Source organism: Ciconia boyciana, chromosome 8 (assembly GCF_034638445.1).
Source record: "Ciconia boyciana chromosome 8, ASM3463844v1, whole genome shotgun sequence".
Classification (NCBI taxonomy): Eukaryota; Metazoa; Chordata; class Aves; order Ciconiiformes; family Ciconiidae; genus Ciconia; species Ciconia boyciana.
In genome coordinates, this window is record NC_132941.1 from 67,214,267 (window position 1) to 67,234,203 (window position 19,937).

The 19,937-nt window shown below is 44.3% G+C and overlaps 1 protein-coding gene across 3 annotated transcripts in view; it reads left to right on the top strand.

The window, feature by feature from the left end:
- The window catches only part of INPP5A (inositol polyphosphate-5-phosphatase A), a 262,058-nt gene that overhangs the window by 60,428 nt on the left and 181,693 nt on the right, over positions 1-19,937 (top strand). For all 3 annotated transcript variants that reach the window (XM_072870885.1, XM_072870886.1, XM_072870887.1), the window contains exon 2: positions 5,257-5,298. In XM_072870885.1, coding sequence (XP_072726986.1) covers positions 5,257-5,298 — 42 coding nt within the window. The remainder of the gene's footprint in view (positions 1-5,256; positions 5,299-19,937) is intronic.

Genomic DNA, 19,937 nt, shown 5'->3' on the forward strand with positions numbered 1-19,937 from the left:
CTGAAGAGGACAAGGAAAAGATTAATTTCAGTTACATTACAAAAAGAATGAGATAATTTAATGAAGGGCAGAACGTGGAGAGAAAGGATGGGAAGAAGGCCAAAGAGTCTGGAAGACATGAAATATCATGTGCCTATTTTTAGACAGAAAAATAAGAGGAAGATAAATTATCTTTCCACTTGATTGTTATCTCCAGTCCTTCAAAACTTGAAATTATTTCATTTATATGGAGCTGACCGGGGAGGAGTTTGAGGCAGAGGGCTAGATTACAGAATTTTACCAGAGTGGTAAAACAGAACGAAAGGATGTGGTCGTGCCATAGGAGGGACCACAGGAGGAGGGCACGGCGGCCCATCTCGCAGCCAAGGGGAGCGGGAGCGGTCGGGTCCTGCGCAGCCGGCGAGGCGACGGTCAGCCCGAGCGGCGGGCGGCCAGGAGGCGAGTCACAGCAAGCACAGAGGCTTTCCGAAACCCCCAGCCCTGCGCAGAGGGGTCCTTGTTGGCAGCCCCACCGACCTCATTAGCACCTCATCTCCCGAAATTACCTGCCAAGGGACTTGACTGGCATCTTCCAGTCCTGTTTCTCCTGCTCAGATTTGTGTTTGTTGTCACTTCTTCAAAGCTTCCTGTGTTCTGTGGGATCCCAGAAGGAATTAATCTGCAGGTGAGAGCTTTATTCCGCACCTGCTCATGTTACTTCATTGAGCTTTTGCCTCCTGCTGTCACCCATTCCGGAAAATCTCAGTTGTGAACTGCGGTGATCAGTCGGCCCCTCACTTCTTACCTGCATTGGTGCAACTAACAGCCCTTTACAGACTTAACTTGTTTAAAACTGGCGCCTTGGTGCTGGGTGTTCAGCTGCAGGCCCGTGTTTGGCACCTTGTCTCCCCGCTGCTATCTCCGGGGCAGGACAGCGGGCAGGATGGCAAGCGGTGCTCCTCGGTCCCGGTGGGGACGCGGCCTGACCCTGCAGCCGGCCCCGGGCTCTTGGCATTACGAGTCTCTCCGACATCCCTCGCCCCCAGTGAGCACTCCTGATTTTGCAACTTTGGTATTTTTGTTTGCTGCTCAGAAGAGGAAGGAGGAAATCGGGAAGGTCCTACAGCTTTTGGTGACTTGCTTCATCTCATTGTATCTGGCTTAGTTCAGAAATTATTTCTATAAATGCCTTCCCCCCTGAGACTTTGTTCTCTGTTGTTAATTAGTTTGAAGGGGGGTGTGCAGGCAAGCAGAGTTGTAAAATTAGGTGTACCTCTACTTAGTGACCTGAATTCATTTTTCCTCTTTCTGTTTGAACGCCAGCCTGTGCCAGCAAATTTAAAACACAGTGGGTGTCAGGAGGGGTTATATTGGCAGGGTATGGAGCTGGGTACAGTGTTGTTCATGAGGAGTCAGGTGCGGGCTGTCCAGGCTGTTGGTGGGATGGTGTCCTTTCTTCCTGAGCTGAAGTTCTTAATGCACCTGGTGAAAGTGCACAGCAACTCCATAGAGGACATCTGCCATCGGCTTACAGGGATTCCAGGTAGTGACTGTTGGGGTTACAAATAAGAAGAAAAGAAAGCCTTTTTTAAAAACAAACAGAAACACAAACTCCAAAGCACTGTTCTTCCACGTGAATCTATTTGCAGGTGGCTCCTGCTTTTTCACAAATACATAAGTTAGTAGATACTGTAATAGCTAAATGTGGCAACAGCAGCTTTTATTTTAGCCTTTGCTTGTGGCTGACTCCTGCTTACATTCAAAACGTGTTCCTGGTCTACCTTTGAAACGTAGGTCTACCTTCTGCTGTAGATTTGTTTTGCATAGGTTTGAGATCTTGAATTTTCTAGGGAGCTCTGAGTTTTCTAGATGTATTTGTATCTCCTCCAGTGGGAGGTATGGATCAATACAGCGATGCTCTCAGTTTATAATATGTCATCAAAGGATCTCAAAGCTGTAATGAAGACAACAACTAAACAGTATTGCCCATCTTGTCCCAGGCTGGGTAGCCGAGGTGGAACAAGCAAGTGTGTCGTTGGCTTTCTGCCACGACTTACCTGGTGGGGCCACCGGACACAGAAGGGTCCAGTGATACCCAGTATGTCTCCAAGAGCTGTGGTGGCAGAGCTGCCACTAAGAGCTAGGGCTGTCTGGTTTTGCACTCCCATAGCCTCTTCCTGCTGCTTCAACATGAGTCCATGTTAGATGGTATTTTGATGGTGTCTTATTGCTGTAAGTTCTACCTATGTGCCCTTGATGCTTGCTACAAGCAATGTCCCAGGGCATCAGAAGGACTGGGAGCACAGGAAACAAACTCCAGTAACTCCTTTGTCCCTTCTCAGGAGCAGAATCATTACTCCTCCTTGTAACAGACATTGCATTTGGGTGCCTCACTGGGGAGGGGGAGCTGGGAGTCGTAGAAGAATTGGGTAAGCCTTGGGTCGCTGTGCGCTGTGAGGAGCCTCTGTAGGTTGCTCATCTGAGGGACTGCTGTCACTGCTCAGGATTTAGTTTGGCAAATTTTTCAATATTTGATCTGATTTCTCAAAAACAATCTTGCCTGGCATATGGGAGGTAGGTGCGGAGCTGCGGGAGGGCCCTGGAGCCATCTTGTCAACTTTCCGCTGAGGTACTGGGTTGTTTTTGTGTTTTAATCTTACAATGTTTTCATTTAGTCATGTAGCAAATGGGGGAACTTCTACCACTTGCAGTAGTATTTAAAAACAAAAGTAAGGTTGTGCTTTATTTTCTCCCCTGGGATTCCTCAAGTATGAATAACTTGCTTTACATATTCTTGATTGGAAGCAATTTTTTCTCCCTTAAAAAGACGTAGCTAATATAAATTAACATGAATAGCTGTGCCATCCTTATTTACAGATTTGCACTCAGGTTTAACTGAAATTTTCAAAACATGCTAAATAAAAAAATCTTATGCTTAACACAGAAGGACTATGTCTGAAGCTAGGTGAGGCTCTCAGTGAGGAGTCGTGCACTCTGGAGCACGTTTGCCTCAAATTCAGGTTTGCATCCTTTGGGATATTGTGTCACCTGTCATTTAGCTCCTGTCTATGAATATAGGCTGAAGTGGGGTTTGGTGTTCTTTGGCGGGTTTACAAAAATGACTGACTTCTGTTTAATTTAGGATTACTCTTAAAACTCAAGAGGTCCCCAGGACATCTTGCGACTAGCATAAATAAAATAGAGAAGTGAGGAGTGCGTGGGGTTTGTTTGTTTGTTAACATGAAAATTGCCCATTACGTACTGAGTAAGGCCATACTTTGTTTTGAAAATAAATATGCAGCGCTGCTGAAGTCTGCTTGTGGCCTAACTCAGACTTGCTTATCTAGTTTTCATAACCACCAGAGAATTTTAATTAGAAATTTCACTATCCCCAAGATCTTGCTTTCTTGATAGTTTGAATCTGGCCTTTTGGCTTAGATCACACACAGGCCATATACAAAGCATGTTCCTAGTTCGTATCTGTTTTGTAGAGTGATTTTAAAAAAAAAAGTCTTGTGCAATCTTCATAACTTCAGGTTAGAAGTCAGCTTGAAATCACAGCAGCTCCTGGTTTGCTTGTTTTCTTGTTGCTGCTTTTATAAAAGCAACAATCCTTACTTACTGTTACTCAGTGGGTTGTCTCATTAAGCTCAGAATGAGTAGAAAAAGAGTGAAGTTGCTAAATAAGCAGTTAATGAGACGACATTTTTAGAGGGACTATTTTATTGCCTGCCTGGCTGCCTTCAGTTTTTATTGATGCCTGCAGCTTCCTTATTCTGGCTTTGAGTTACGCTGTTCGGCTGAGGGGAAGTGCATGGGTGGGAGACATGGATGTTTTGTTCTGTGTGTTTATTAATTTGAGATGTCCCTGAGCTCGGGCCAAGATTCATCCCAGTTGGCTTCAGGCACAGAACGAGGGGCCTCTGCTCTTGCTTGCGCCCGGCCCCGTGCCCCCACACCGGTGGCTGCCTCGCACCGAGAGCAATAACTTCCGTAGGAAATACCGAGAAAGTTCATCGCTAGAAAACATAATTGTTCCTAAGGAGTGAAAATTTCACCTTCTTGACCAATAATGCCTGAGTTCCAGAATTGTCAAGAAGGAGCAATCAACAAAAGGGAGGTGACGGATAGCAAAGGACAAACGTGGTGCTTTTTTCCCTCAGCTTTCAAAAACTTTTGTAGGCTTGTCGGCTTTATAGGCTTACAGAACTGGATGACTTTTCTAGACTTGTAGACAAAAAAAAATCATTTCTTTTTTTACTACTTACAAGTCTTTATAGCCACCTATGGGCAAATCTTCATGCAACAAGCAGTCAATATAAATTAGTAAGTTTAAAGTTGTATCCAACTATTTGAAAATAACACACTTGAGGGGAAAATAGAGCAGAACGGAAATTTCATGGCTGTACATTTGCCTCCAGGCAGCTGGTGTCATAACTGTTACTGAAGGGAAGATGGTGAGGCAACCCTCTGGTTTTCAGTTCAATACGTTCTGCTGCCTGACGCAGATACTGTACATTCCTGCTATTTCTGGGAGAGGAAAGTCTGATTTGGGTTTTTATTCCCCACTATGATGCACAAATTGTCCAGAAGTCTTGCTGTTGAAGAGAAAACTCAACAAATGTTTCTCTTGTAGCTGTACATTTAATGTGTGAAAATTGGTTATCTCCCTCCATAATCGTATCTGGGGCGGGCTGTGTTTCTGAAAAGGCAGAACTTCGTACTTACCATATTTTTGCTGCTTCAGTTTTCATAACTTCTGTAGCAATCTTGAAATGCTTCTCCCAGTTTGTCCTTGACAGGAGCTCTAATGTGGTCAAGTGTCCTGCAAAAGCACGGTCGTCCCTCTGAGCCAATTCATGAGGAGTAAATCCATGTAGCTTGCAGCTCAGACTGCAAGAGCTGGGTGTCAGCAGTTCATGTGAAGTTTTTGATATCCAGCCAATTAATGTGTACTTCTAAAAGCATGTATTTCAATACATATCGAGTCTGTTGATTTAATTGCTTGATAATCTTGTACGCGTATGAACGTTATGAAGTCGCATACAAGATGTACCTTCTTAGTGAAAATCTGATAAGAGGGGACTCAGAAACAAAAAGGAGAGGTCTGTCCGTTGGCGCTTGTGGAGGAACATCATCATGTTTGTACTTTTTTTTTCTTTAATTGTGGAGAAAACCTCCCCACTTGAATGCACTGAGGAAAGCAAAAGTATTGGCATATTATTATAAAAATACATTACTCTTATTCTTAATTAATTTTTGTATTTTGTTTTTCAGCCAGAAAATTTACAGAAGAATTGGCTTCGGGAATTTTATCAGGTAAGGTAAAACTTATTTTCTCATTATGTTCTAAGCAATTTTGCTTATTGGCTTAGTTAATAATGTAAAGATTTTTTGCTTTTGAAGTTGAAATCACCAACTATTTTATAGTCAAAACCAGTCCTAAAGAGTAATGTCGTCTTCTGGATTTCTAAATAATGATTATAGAAGTTCAGCGTATAAACATAATTTGTTCTCATTGACAATCCTCTGCCAAAAAAAGGTTTGACATTTTATAAAAATGACTTCAGTTTGACATGTAATGGTCTTTTAAGCCTCCTGAGTAAGACACATTTGAGTAATTAAAAAACAAACAAACAAAAAACAAAAACACCCCCAAACTTTGGTAAGTCCAGTTTACATTTATATTGAAATCTAACAATTTCTGATATTGATTTGCAATAGATCAGTCCTGCTGTCTGCTCTTTCTTGAAAATTTTCGTGTTTAGGCAACGTGAAAATACTGAAACTGAACCCATATTGCAAAATGTGTTGTAAACTTCAGGTGTGGGTTTTGGTTTTGTTAAGCATAAAAGCCACTCTAACACACTGTGTTGTTGCAGTAGGGACTTGTTTATGCAGAAACATGTAAATAAGCAATAGGAAATGAGCACTGGTGGAACACAAAGGTGTCATCCCTGCTGAGTACCGTGAGTGCCGTTTCACTCCGACAGCTTGTATCGCATCTGCCAGAATTGATCGATTCCGAGATCCCTTTATTCATTTTTACGTCTCCTATACAAAAATGGTTAAAGCAACAATATTCTGCTGTTCAAGTTTTAAAGTGAGACTGTATACAGAAAAAATTATTAGCAATATTTTATCTTTTGCTTTCTTGTAACTGAAAACGTCCTGTAATTATTTATCTGGTCAGGTTACTGGTGCAGCCTGTGACCTTTATTGCAATGCTGTAAAATACTGCAGTTAGCTGCTTCTGGCAAGTTTAATGGATTTGCAAAAATCCGAGATGCAATAACCAGTCTTATATTCCTCACTATCTGTTGACTTCACAAAAGATTAATCTGTTTTATTTGTCTTTTTCCATCTTGATTGATTACTGCTGTATGTACATGATGTTCACACTGTGCAGGCTTTCTTGGATAATTCTGATGTAAACCATCTCCATGTCTTCAGGGAAGACTCTTCCTGTGAAGAAAATACAAAGCACATTTAAATAGATAGAAACTTTTTTAAGATTGCTGCGTATTTCTCAGCATATAGAAACGCCTCCGAATAGTTAGTGAAAAACAGGAAGAGGAGAGGAAAAGAATGAGCTGCTGTTATCCTAGAGCAGAGACCGCTAGCATGTAACTGGACGTGGTCTGTCTTTGGTCCAGTGAATACTGTGTCTACAAAGCTCAACATTGGAAGAAAACGATTCGTTAACATTCCTGTGCGGCCAGTCAAGTGCAGGATCCGGACCAGCAAAAGCGTAGCTGAAGTACATCTGAACCCACCCGTCAGCTGCAGCAGTTTTGCTGTGTCCACCCTCCCTCTCTGTGCCTCTGCCCTCCATATCTGCAATGTGAGAAAGCTGTATTTAAAAGAAAAAGAAAAAAAAAAGGGGGGGGGGGCTGGATAAAAGCAGGTTGCCAGTTCTGCTCATTGCTGGTTAACAGACAGGCAGTCCTCAGCGTGTTTTGAGGAACAGTGCTGTTAAGTAGCCTTGAACCCTTCTTCCTCTCTTCAGCGTGCGCAGCAGGGTGATTGTTTACGCCGTGTTCACAAACGCAGTAGGAAGTGGAATAAAACTTTATAAAAGCTCCTTAGGGAAGAGATTAATATGCTCATACCAAAAGTAGCACAGCACAGTCCTGATACTAGGCTATGTAGCAACCTAGCAAATGTACAACTTCAGAATTTTATTTTTATTTGAATTCTGCATGCTTTGAAAACCTCTGCAAATTGAAGTTCATCAGAAGTACTGGAAAATGACTCTTAATGCTTCTTTGTAAACTCGAAACCCAGATAAACCGCAGACCACAATTTTTTTCCATTCTTCTGAGGAATTCAATTTGCATATGTAGTTGTGCCAATACAGTTTGCATAACTTCTGAGGATGAAGTCCTTTTGTAAGCAGTCAAAATAATCTCCACAAAAAAGGAAGTGCAATTACCACTCTAAGTTTAAAATATTTCTAGAAATTAAACCCATAATGGAAACATGTCTTTGAATTGATGTCAAAGAACGTATCAATGGAGGAGCATTTTGGGGGCTTGTTTTTAAGTTCCAGTAAATTAAAATATGAGATTTTAATTGCTATGATAGGTAAATACAAGTCACTTCATTTATGTATCATCATTGATTATATGCTGTATGCATTTCTGAGACTGTGGTAGCATATGGAGGACTAAAATAACATTCAAATGTCACATGCTAAAATTTTTAAACTTCTGCCATTGATCTGCAAATATCCTACATTATTAACATGAAAAATATGAAAGATCTAATGCTGTTAAATTAAACAGTTTGTCCAAGAAATACAAACAGGAAAAAATATTTTAAATAAACTTTCAGGGATGTTTTTAATGATGGCCTACAATGTAGCAGCCTGTAAAGTAGCATGCTGCTTGATCGCTCTTGTTGACAACACACTTGATGCAGCTGGGAGATGTTGTTTTGTCTGATCTGTTTTCCTTGGATTCATCTGTCTCTGGTCTTGTACAAGTGGAGCCTGCATTTTGGGTGACATCTGACTTGGTAGTTTAAAATTGATTTCACTATGAAATACTGGGTAATTTTCTACCAGTTCGCTATTAGTTGCTGCTTTTCCCCCAAGGAAAACTAAAACAAGATGAAGGAAGAGTTCAGCTGAACTCAATTCCAGATATTCATAGGTATTGGCTGTTGGCATGCTCCCCGGAGGAGGAGGTGGTGGAGCCTTTCCCATGCATGTCATGTAGCACTGGAATAGACAGCGTCCTTGATGCGCCGTTGACAACAGGCTCCTAGGAGGAAAGAGTGGCCTGGATCTCAGAAACTTGCTTGTTTCCCACCGCTAAATTTATAGTGAAGCTTGTCCTCCTCGCTGCTCTGCTTTTCCCTTTTGTCCGATGGGTGAATACATGGCATTCACTTTGGGGCTTCATAACGCTTTTCCTTATGATATAAGCCGTAGGTATTGTATTCTCATTACACATAGATAAATAAGAGGGCTTAAAGCTAGCCAGCTTTTGCAAAAAAGAAGTAGTAGCAAAAGACAGTCAGCATCTCTGGTAGCGCTCTAGTAGCGAGATGCTTTAGGAACAAAAAAGGCTTCTGATAGGTCCGTCTGCCTGTCTGTGAATGCTTAACAAACTGATCAAAGTACATCATCTAAGTAAGACACAGTGTCATAAAAAACATTCACCAAGTGATTGAGGAACACCGTGTTCCTTCTCTTCTCTGGATTACAATGTTAGCTTTAAAGTTAGCGTATTTTAAAATTAACCTATAAAGCAGAAAGAGGCAAATGTCAGCTCGCCTCCCGTCTTCCTCCTTTTCTCCCCATGCTCCATCCACCTCCCAAAGGTAGCACATGAAGAATACGTGTGCTCGTGTGATGGCAGCTTAAACGAGAGATTTAACCTCTCCAAGCCTTCTGCCTCTGGTTTGGTGTAGGTTAAGGTGGTGATCGTTGGAAGATTCTTCCGATTTTTCTGATTAGATTTCTGTGTAGATTTTTCAGAGCATCTATTGTCAAGTAGTAATACTCTTCAGAAGGAGCACAGAGTATCTGAATTTGTGACTTGCGTGCTCTGGCTTTGGAATTCCTCGGATCTGTGTTTTCAGCTTTCCTCTGTGAAGTCAGAAAACTATGTCCCCTATACAAAAGTGGAGAATTTTGTTTGTTTAATTCATCTCCAAAAGCTAAACTTCAGAAACTTACTGTCTTGAAATACGGCAATTTGAGAATTGGCCCAGTGGATTTTTTTTTCCTTCTATAGTTGTCATCAAATTTTGCATCTTATTGCCTCTTGACTTAGCATCACTGAACTAATTTTTTTAATTTGTGAACATGAATAAGGTGGCCAGAAGTATCTCTCCTTGATCTGTACTGTTTTGAAAGTCAGCTCCCACCAGACAGCTGCTGGTCGGCAGATTCTCCATCCCGTGCCTGTTCCCAGCCCTCCTCGGCAGGATCAGGGCTCTCCCTGTACCTGTACCACCCCTGCTCCTGCTCTCCCCTTCTGAACCCACCAACCCCAGGTTCGGGGTCTGGGGTCCTGGAAGGTGCAGGCGGGCAGATGGGGCCATCCTGCTGTGGCGGGGGTGGCGGGACCGCGGGATGCTGAACTTGGAGCTGGCAGCTCCTTCGTGGCTTAATTTAGGACTGTGAAGCCTAGAAAGTTGAACTACCTCCAGTGTGCTGGAGAACCTCACCCTTTTGGGTGAAGAATGGGAAAGTGTTTGTAATGAGGCTGACAAGGCCACACAGTGATTTTTCTGCAGCTCTGTCTTACTTCTGGAGTAGAGAAGGTACAAATGGTACTTTGCTTTTTACCTTGAGAAGAGAAGAAGGAGCACTCGATGAGCTGGCTGCCATCTGAAGTCACTTTTTCACTTGTTAAGCTTGGAGTTGGAATGGATGACAAGCGGTTATGCTTACTCTCTATCTAAAACGTGCTTTGATTTGGAGGTGGGGGCTAGGTTCAACCTTCCAATAAGAGATTAAATTATTTCTTCATTTCTTTGTTCATTGTTGCAGTCTGTCATCTTTGTGCAAGGAAGCCATAGGGATGATGGAAATGGTTAGATACCCAACAGTAGCCGTAGACATCGCAGAAATCTACTTTTTCCTGCATGCAGTACTGCTGCCGTAGATGGATATATATCCATGCGTAATATGGATCTTTATGTATAAAGTGGAGTACGACGCATATAAGCCTGTGCCCAGCAAAGCAGCACAAACGTGCTGCGTGTCCCGTGGTGCAGTTAAAACACTGAAGCGGGACCATCTTGGCTGGGTGAGGTACATGCCGGTGTCGCGGGTGCAGTGGGCAGCCCTGGTGTGAGCTGCCCCCAGTGCCACTGCGTTGGCCAGAGGTTTGCTTTGGTGATAGCAAGTGCGTTGATAGCGAGACAACTCGCTCCTCTGTGCCCCTTGGGAAGGCGAGTGGAAACCCATGCAGGATGGCAGCACAGTGGGGCCTTTGGGCACCTTTGCAGGGCCTTCTGCACTTTGCTGTCGGTACAGAGTTTGCTGCTGTGATTGCTGTCCCGATAGAAGATTGGTATCTGTGTGCAGTCTGCAGGCGGGTTGCGTGTAGTATTAAAACGTTATTAAAGCCTTTTGATAGGTGTATTTAAGCTCCGTTTATTCCAAGATTGATGATGCTCTCTGAGTTTTACTCTCAAATTCCCTTTCCAGTTGTTGGTCACAGCTGACTGTTGAAGCCATCTTAGTTTGAAAGAAGACGTGCTTGTGCTTGAAAAGGCACAGAGTCCTATGCCATGGTCAAATCTTAGGTGGTGTCTGACTTCAAAGCTAAAAACAGGTCAACTACTTCTCCTTTCGACCACATTCAAAGCAAAGGTGATTTAGAACAACTTTTAGTGTGCTATAGGTGGAATTGATGTTAAAATAGGAAGCACAATTTTCTGAGATGGACTACAGTCACAGACTTTTCACGTAATTGACGTCTGATTTGCAAGTCAGGCTATCAGTGCATGTATCAGTGAAGCTGTAATGCCCTTAAAACCATTAACCACCCTACCCATGTGATTGCTAAACACTTGACTGTTTTTCTTCCAGTATATTTGTCTTTTTTAGTAATATTCATAAAATCTTTGAATCTTCCCTTTCATTAAACAATTTGATCGTAACCTATAAGAATCTTGATAATCTCCATGGTAGCATAGTCAGTTATTTTAAATGCTATGGATTTGCAGGCTGTGTTTTGTTTTAGACCCTACTAATAAGACAATCACATTTTGCAGATATGTAATGTATGAAGCTGACAACATGTGCTCAGTTGAATGCTTTTGGCAGCCCCTGTAACTGGCTGGTCAGAATAGGCTCTAGGCCACCAAAATTTTTGGAAGGGGTGGGAATTCTGTCTTACGTGGTTTTACAAGAGACTTTTTTTTTTTCTTTGTTTTTAAAAAAAAAAAAAAAAGGCCGAACAAAAGCTATGGTTGGAAGATAAATGTCCCTGAAGATAGGGAGTACTGTAATGGGATAAAATATCTATGAGAAAAGATATACAGTCTGCTGGGCATCATGTTTAGGGAAGGAGGAGAACACCTAGCAATCATTTTGCTAAAAATTATCTAAATATCACACAGAGATGATGAAGAGAAGACAGTTTGCCTGTGAGGAGTGTCTTTGCTGGGGGGGTTGTCATCTTTTGTTTGTGCAGTAAACGCTGGTCCCACCAGAGGTGTCAGCTATGCAATTCTAGCTCTTGGGTGGCAACAGTTGTGACCTTGACTTGCATTGATCGTGTGGGTACAGAGTGAAAAGGCACAAGGTTGTTGGTGTGTTCTGGAATAGCTTACCATGTCGCATGCTTCGGTTGGTTTGTTGAGCTGGAGAAATGTGTAAGCATTTCGTAACGGCGAGCAGGATCGTTACAGATATTACACAGTGGCTCTGGAAGGATGTCCTGAGGCAGTTGTGCCAGCCCAGCTTTGCTAAGGCAATGCTAAATGACCAGTACGTGCAGCAAAATCAGTCCGTGGATAGGAAAATCATCTGCCTCCTGTGGCGTAACTATCCCTGGCATCAGCCTGAGCACTGCAGAAGGAACCAGGCAGTTCAGTAACATGCTGTCTTGTGCTTTGCACTCCTGTGCGTCATCTTCCACGCGACGCTGTGCGATTCCCAACAGCACAATCTGTGCGCGTGTTGGAAGTGGAAGCAGGCGTTATGGGGGAAGGATGTTGCAAAATCTCAGGGTTTGCAGAGTTTGCTCTGGTTTCTAATGTTCAAAGCAGCAAATAGTATTTGCAGTTGAAAACAATCCACTGGAATGAAGATAAAGTTTTGTAAGCAAGTGTGTCGTACCATACACTTGATAACCAGAAATCGCAGCGAATGGGGAGGGGGGGGACGGACGGGACGACACACCTTATAAGGAGGCAGAATTCAGTGAAGTCCTAATGCTGGTTATTATGCCTCATCATCTCTTAACTATGAACAGTCACTGGTAACTTGGGTCTTAAATATTTTAGTTTAGACTCCCATCCTCTTTTCAGTAAAGATTATCTTACCCCAAAAACATGCCTTGGAAACAAGGAAGGAAAGTGGCTGTTGAGAGGAAGGTGAAAACACAGATTGTGAGAGCAGTGGTTTGGAGCATTTTGCGGGTGATGGGGAAGAGCTTAGTGCTTAACAAGAAGCTGGATGATTTGATGAACTAGATGTTATGCAAATAATAGAGTATTCACAGAAAATGCAAATCAGATTATTGTCCCACTTGTGTAAAGTGCCCAGGCTTGCAGCATTAATATCAGTTCGCAGGAAAAAAATACGGGGGAACAAGAAGCTTCAAGAGCATCCAAGAAGGATGTTTGCAAGGGAGGGCCGTAGGGGCACACAGAAAGGACTTTTGTCGATTTATTTATTTACTTAGGGCTTTTTTTCTTTTCTTTTCACCCCCTCCTTCCTCATCTATTGTACCAGCGTTTGAGGCAGGAGAGGAGTTTAGGAGCTGGAGCTATTGGAAATCTTTATTAATTTTAGTAACGATCTTTTTTTTGTATGGCAAACGGTCATTCTAGATGAAAGTGTGGAGGCAGAGGGTTTTTTTTTTCCTGATTTAGTTGTCCATGTTGCTTAATGTGTTTGAGAGTATTTAGAGCCTTTATTTGTAGTACTACAGAAGTTAAAAGTTTACCTAAAAGCTAAAGGTCATCTTGGTATTGCAGCATGGAAACTTTGTGTATTACCCTTTTTAAAGAAAGAAGAGAAAAAAAAAAACAACAAAACACACCAACAAAAAAACCCAGCCACTCAGAAAGTTTGTTCTTTAATTATTTTAGTGGACTTAATCCTATTTGTTTAACTAGGAAGGGTGATTAACCGAAACGCTGTGTTACAGACCCCAGTAACCCTTGTGAGTTCAGATCTTGAGCCTTTTTCAGATGGGTGCTTTTTCCTCAGATAGGGTTGTTTGGGGTTTTTGTTTGTTTGAATCCGTAGCCTGAAAACAGGGCAGAAGTGCCTGCCTGTGCTGTACAGCGTACGCATGCATGGGCTGCAGCACACTTCTCGAAGCTGAAGCCTCGCTGCAGATGGTTTGGGTGAGCGATCCGCACTCCGGCAGGAAGGCTCAAGGGTGGCCGGCCTGCCCGGGGGACATGCCTGTGCTGGGTGCCAGGCGGCCGGCAGCCAGCTCGGTCCTGACATCATGGAAACTTGAAACTTGCGGCATCCCGTGCCTGCCGCAAGCAGAAAACGGGTCTCTGGCGTCGCTGCCTCTCTCGGCTTGCTCCTTGCAGCACCGAGCTTTGACTTGGCACGCCGTCTCCCGCACCCGGCAATGAGAATGATGGGACCCCACCCGTCCCCACGCCTGAGAGCACTTCTCTCGTGGCGGTGGGCGAGCAGCTTGCCCGCCGAAGCAGAGAGATGGTGAAGAGCGGTGTGCTCCCAGAGCACGCTCTCCCTTGCCTCCCTGCTGCCTGTGCTGCAGCCGTGGAGATGCCATAGATGCCGCGTCCTCGGGGAACAGCGGCACGGCAAGTGGCTGTTTGGGGAAGGTTATTCAGAGCTTTCACATTTTGCAGTGTACACTCCAAGTAAATCCCTCTGCCTCACTAGTTTATGTGTTGGTTCCTTTTTCTATAGTGTGCGTTAATGCATAAACATAACCTGTATTTGGAAACACGTTTTTCCCTTACTCAACCCTTTTTACTGTTTTCTGTCACCTACACCTTGTTAAAAAAAAAAAGAAGTCTGCTTAAGCTGAAAATTCCCATGTATGTGCCTCATGTGAGTTTTGGAAGAAACCTCCAGAAAAAATGTTTCCTCATTCTGTAAGTAAGACTTAGAAAAATATTAATTTCTGATTTGAAAAAATAAGTGTATGTACATGCTGGTTGTAACAGTTTCTTTGCAAAGCTGTACTACGTGCAGGTTTCGGAGCAGGGACTCGGCGGTTCTGGTTTTGGCACATTTGAAGGGCTGTGTTTCGCCCGTCCTTTGAAGGCGGCCGAGGTGGAGAGGCAGGTGTGGGAGCACCGGCGGTGGGCAGACCGAGGAGCTCCCCTGGGAGACGCCAGCCAAGCCGGGGAAGGAGGGGCACTGGAATGGGATGCGAACCCCAAACAGCAATGGGGACTGTAAACAGGGGCGAGGATGCCGGGCAGCTGGAGCGCGGGTGTCTCAGAGCTGGGGAGCCCGAGCTGTGGCTATGGCAGAGCCCTGCCGTGGGTGGGGGTCTGGGAGCACCTCGGGGCTGTCGCCCCTGCCCTGAGCTGCAAGGCGAGGAGCTGTCTGCGGGCATCCTTTCTCCAGTAACTCAAGTGACAGAGTAATAGGGGAGGGGGTAAAGCTGCTTACCCAGCTGATGATAGTGGTCCTACATTACTTTGTGAGGGTTTAAAAAAAAACCTTAAGGAATTGATTAGAATGACCCTGCAGTATCATTAACAGTAAACAGCTCAAAATGCCAGTCGTGGAGTTACCTCTGCTGTGCGTACCTGATAAGTAATTGCAAGTCAGTATCTTCCTCTCCTTAGTTTACTGCATACCATTAAATTACATTAAAATTTAAGTAGCAGTTACTAGACAGTGGCTCTCTTGGCTGTGGTCACACTGTGGAATGGTAACGTACCGGAGGTGATGTTCGGCTGTGGATATTCAAATATGCATTGAGGTCGTACAGTGGTAACCCCTTCACACAAGCTTTTCTTTCTTTAAATAATGACTTTATGCCCCCAAAGCACAGCTCTGACTTGCAGACGAAAGGGGGAGCGCTTCTCCCCTCTGTAGATCAGGTGCCAGGGGTTGCTTCACTTACAACGTGAAGACCGCCAGAGTAATGGTTCCCTTGGAAGGCACCCGGTGCAACCTGCCGAGCACTGTCCTGCGGTGGGGGCGAGGGCAGACCCGCACTGGCACGGCAGCAGTAAATCCCCTTCCCCTCCGCTCGCTCTCTCCCTGTGTTCTTCAGCCTCGCGTGCTTCACTGCTCTCAGCATCCCAACAAGCGAGACAGAGGGTTTGCTGCTAAACCTCTTCCTACAAAATCTTTGAACAACTTGGATCAAGTCTATCAGGGTGTTTGTGTAGGCAGACTATGGATAACATAACTAAACTTTTCTGGATGGGGGGACTGAATTCAAGTTCCATAGGCAACCTTATTTTCAGCATTTCTTGACTGTAGAAGAATGCTTTCAGGTTTTAACGATGTTCTTCTGTCATGGGTAATGTGTAACGTCTGTTTCATGTCAATAGAAGATGACCCTGTCTCAGTGACAGGGAATTTCAGAATGCTTTAACCAAAAAAACCCCACTATGCCCATCATCAGAATCTCTTGAATCACATAACAAGAGCTAGAGCTTGGATTTGTCAGTTAATATCAAACATAGAAATACAAGGAGCAGGCTTATCTGGACTACTGCTGCTTGGCTATGTACTTGTAAAAAAATTTTTTTTTCTTTCTTTTTTTTTTCTTCAGACTTACAGAAATTGCAAATACTTTGAATGCTTTAGGACCACAAATGCTAAATTGATTTGTACGTATTTCACAGTTCACAAGGAAACTAAAGCTCATATTTTGATTATATTAATAACTTTTTAAAAAAAAAAATTGATCCTGGATATGGGAGATGAAGGCTCAAGTTCCTCTTCTGCCTTGCTTTATCAAGTTGTAAAAATGATGCCCTCGCTCCTGTGCACGCGTTACCCTCTCAGGGACGCTCGTCTCGCCATCTGCAGGGCTGACCGGCTGCGCGGCATGGGGCCATGTCCTCCCCCAGCCCCTGTTGCAGCTCCAGCAGACCCGTACCCGCTCTGCCCTGCGGCACGCTGGGCTCGGGGCACCGCGACCGCAGGGGCACTCTCCTCCACCCTGTCCCCTTACCAGTCCCCTGTCCAAATAGACAAGAACCTATAGGAATGGAGAGAGGTTAACTTTGTATTTTTTTGCCAGTTTTGTATTTGTACTTAACTATGTTGGAGCATCTTGCTCAATTACCCATATACCAAAAAACAACTTCTAATCGTGGCTTTTACCTATTTTGTATATCCAGAAATTGAGAATAATGCCTAACTCTGTAAAAACATTGTGCTACTGTAGATGCAAATTCAGTGTTTATGTGATCCTGTATATGATCTTTAACCTCTGGCAACTGTGAGTTTTCAACTCTGAAGTATTCATTGCTCATTATTATGTACTGTTTGTTCTTTCATAACAGTAGAAAACTAGTAAAAGGTAATGAAGCAAAGCCAATTTGCTCTTAGTTGGAGGGTATTTATTATATGAGAGGATGTAACTAATATTCAGGTATGCTTTTGTGGTTTAACCTGCAAGGAATGCCATGAAGGCCTCTCACTGCTATTAAGCCAGTGCCGTTTCCTCATTTAAAAATGGCCTTTTTTTTTTTTTAATACGTGCTGTGATTTCAAGCTGTCAAGGATTTGAATGCGAACAAAAAACCCCTGTGTCCTGCATCTCAGTTCGGAGTCTGGAAATGTTTTCTGTTGCAGCTGCTGTAGCACAGTAAAGTTGTTCTCCAGTGTTTTCTCCAGGCAGGACTCTACATTCAAGGCTCCCTGTTACTCATCATTCATAAACGTGAGATAGCTTATGCCTAGATCCTATTTGAAACCATTTATTTTACTTTTGTCTTACCAGTTTATTAGTTTTATTAGCTGTGTAAGAAGAGATCTCAATGAAGTAAACCGTTGTGGCAGTTAAAATGAATAATGCGATGTGCCAGCACATTTTTGCAGTGTTCGCAATAAGCAGTTACTGGATGTGTTGCTTTGAAACAGTAAGAGTTGGATATGTTTGCTTTACAAGATTAAATAGTTACAACTGTTTTCTAATTATGGTAATTTCATAGAGCTATCTGGGTAGATAAGATCAGGACTTGGAAGCCAAAACTGATTTGGAGCAATAAAGAACATGGAGAGTTGGGACTGCATGTTTAGGGACCACAAATGAGCTCTGTTATGAAGTTTGACTTCATGGGCTGTGTTTGGTTAATATTTATCTGCAAGGTAGTGAAGAAAATGAACCAACCAGTTAAACTTCATAAAGATGCTTGATTATTAGTGGACTCTGTGATTGCAGGCTGCAGGTGGTCCCTTAAGGCAGTGCCGCTCTCACATTTTTGGATGTCACACCTTCTGTTCCACGTACGTAAATGGTTGGTGTTCTGCAGGATGGTGTGTTTCTTACAGTGATCGTAAATTAGACACAACACAGTGCAAGAAGGTTAGCATGGCGGAAATATCCGTCTCCACAGACAGCAAGTACTCGGGCGTGGTGCGGGCTGACGCAAGCCCACTGTGGTCCCAGCTTGTGCAGCTTGAGGCTCATGATGCTGCTGTGAAGTGCAGCTCGCTTCCTAAGCTGTGGATGAAGCTAGCTGGTTCAGCAACACATTATCCTCGGGAAGAAAGGGGCATCTGTACAGGGACACTTGTTTCCGTTCTGCTGTGTCACCCCTGTGCCGTGAGTACGTGGGCAGAGCCTCCCCTGCACCGTGGGCGGGACGGCATGCACTGCACCCCGTGCTGCGTGCCCCCGTCGGTCGGAGCACCCAGGGCAGCCACTCGCATACCTGTCCCACCGCCCGCAGTTTGTTAGAGTTGAACGCCTTTAAACATAGAGAAGGTTGTCTTGGATTTACTGCACTAAGCTGGTTTCCACAGCTTAGTGTGGCTCTTAAGTTTCTGTTTAACAGTTCTCACTGAAAACTGAGGTAGACATTTAGACTTTCTGGAAGTTGAAACCGCTCTCCTGAATGTTGGTAGTTGTAGCCAAACCCCACTTTTTGTATGTTCAAAACTACTTCAGATACGTGTCCTGTTCAGTGCCATGTTTGGTGTTGGACAAGATACTTAAGAAGAACTTTCTCAGCAAAGCTTTCTCTTAATTGTTTGTAAATCTGTAAAATCAGCTAGTATTAATGTAAGCTTTTATAGTTACATCAAATCTATATGGAAGGAAAAGTGTGTCCAGTTGGGTACAGTTTCTTGGGTTCCAGGTATTTATTTTAGCTATCTGTTCTGCAGTCTGCTGGGTTTTGGGTTTTTTTGTTTTTTGGTTGGGGTGGGTTTTTTTGTTTTGGGGGGGAGTGTGGTGGGTTTTTTTTTTCCAGTTGCACTTTCCATTGGGTCCTGCTCTAGCTCATCCTCAGTCCTTACTGAGGTCCTCACTGATGATGGCTTGTTTTTAAAGCAAGATTGCTACACATGATAGTTAGGCAGAATGTGGCATTCATGAGCTAACTGAAGTGCACAAAGATCCACAAATATGTATGTGGGAGGGAGTACTTACTTTTTTCCTTTATATAGTAACGCTTGTCAGTAGCTTACCTCAGAATGCCTCACCGAGCAGGTCGGTGTCAAGATTTGTTTCAATGATGGGGAAGCTGAGGTACAGAAGAGGAAGTGACTTGTCTGAAATCCCTCAGAAACCGGTGGCCGTTATCTCCTTTCTGCGAGTCTAACCTAGCTTAGATTAGAAACGCTGTAATTTACTGCATTTTCTGCGTGATCTGTAAATAGTAGTATGCCGTATTCCCGTCGGTTTTGGCGTTCGTGAACCGCTGCCAGGCTCCCCCGCGGCCCAGCCGGCCTGGCTCCCTGGCTGATCCACCGCCCCCTCCCCAGCCGCTGGACCTGGGCCCCCTCCTGCCGGCCCCACCGCGGGCGCACTCCGGTGACGGTGACTGCCTCGCGGCCCGTACCCCCGCTCCAGGCCCCGATGGAGAGCGGTGTCCAAGGGGCGTCCCTGGGAAGCGGGGTGCCGCCAGCGGCGGTGAGACCTCGCTGTCGACTGGCCCTCTCGCGCCCGACGGGCGCCCGGGGCACGCGCTCTGAGTCCTTCGGGCAGAGAGGCAGGGAGCGGCAGTGTCGCCGGGTGGTGGACAGACTTGCTGCCAGTCCCTTCCGCTGCGCTTCCCTGAGCTGAGCAGCCAAGCTGCTGCCAGCAGAAGGTGGCAGTCAAAAGGAGGGACGGATTACTGTCTGCCTTTCGCTCAGCAGAAAGCTGCTGCACTTCAGACTTTGCTAATCTCTAATTCATTGCCTTTGAGCTGGATTTTCTAACGAGATTATTTGCATGGTCAGGAATGAGGAATTTTGCACCCTGTCATCAGATCAGATGACAATTTCTCTCTACTGTGGTTTGAAATAAATGTTTTTTAAAGACCTTTTTACAGTAAAGTTAGTCACTGTTGATTTCCATAATTAAAAGCATGACTGCAAAGGCTTATTGTGTCTATCCCTGTTTGGAGTTTCAGGGTACTAGCAGTAAAAAAATGAGTACGCAAGGAGAGCCATGGCTGTTGTTTTTTCAGTTATTCTTCGTTGCGGTGTGTTGAAGTTAAAGTCTTTACAGTAGTCACGCCGCTCTCCTGCACATCTGCCGGCCGCCCACCCCCAGTACGAGAACGGGGAGGATGCTGTGGCCCCCGCGTGGTAGAGACCCCGACCCCGCCGGCGCCAACGCCTGCAGAGAGAGGAGTTAATTCAC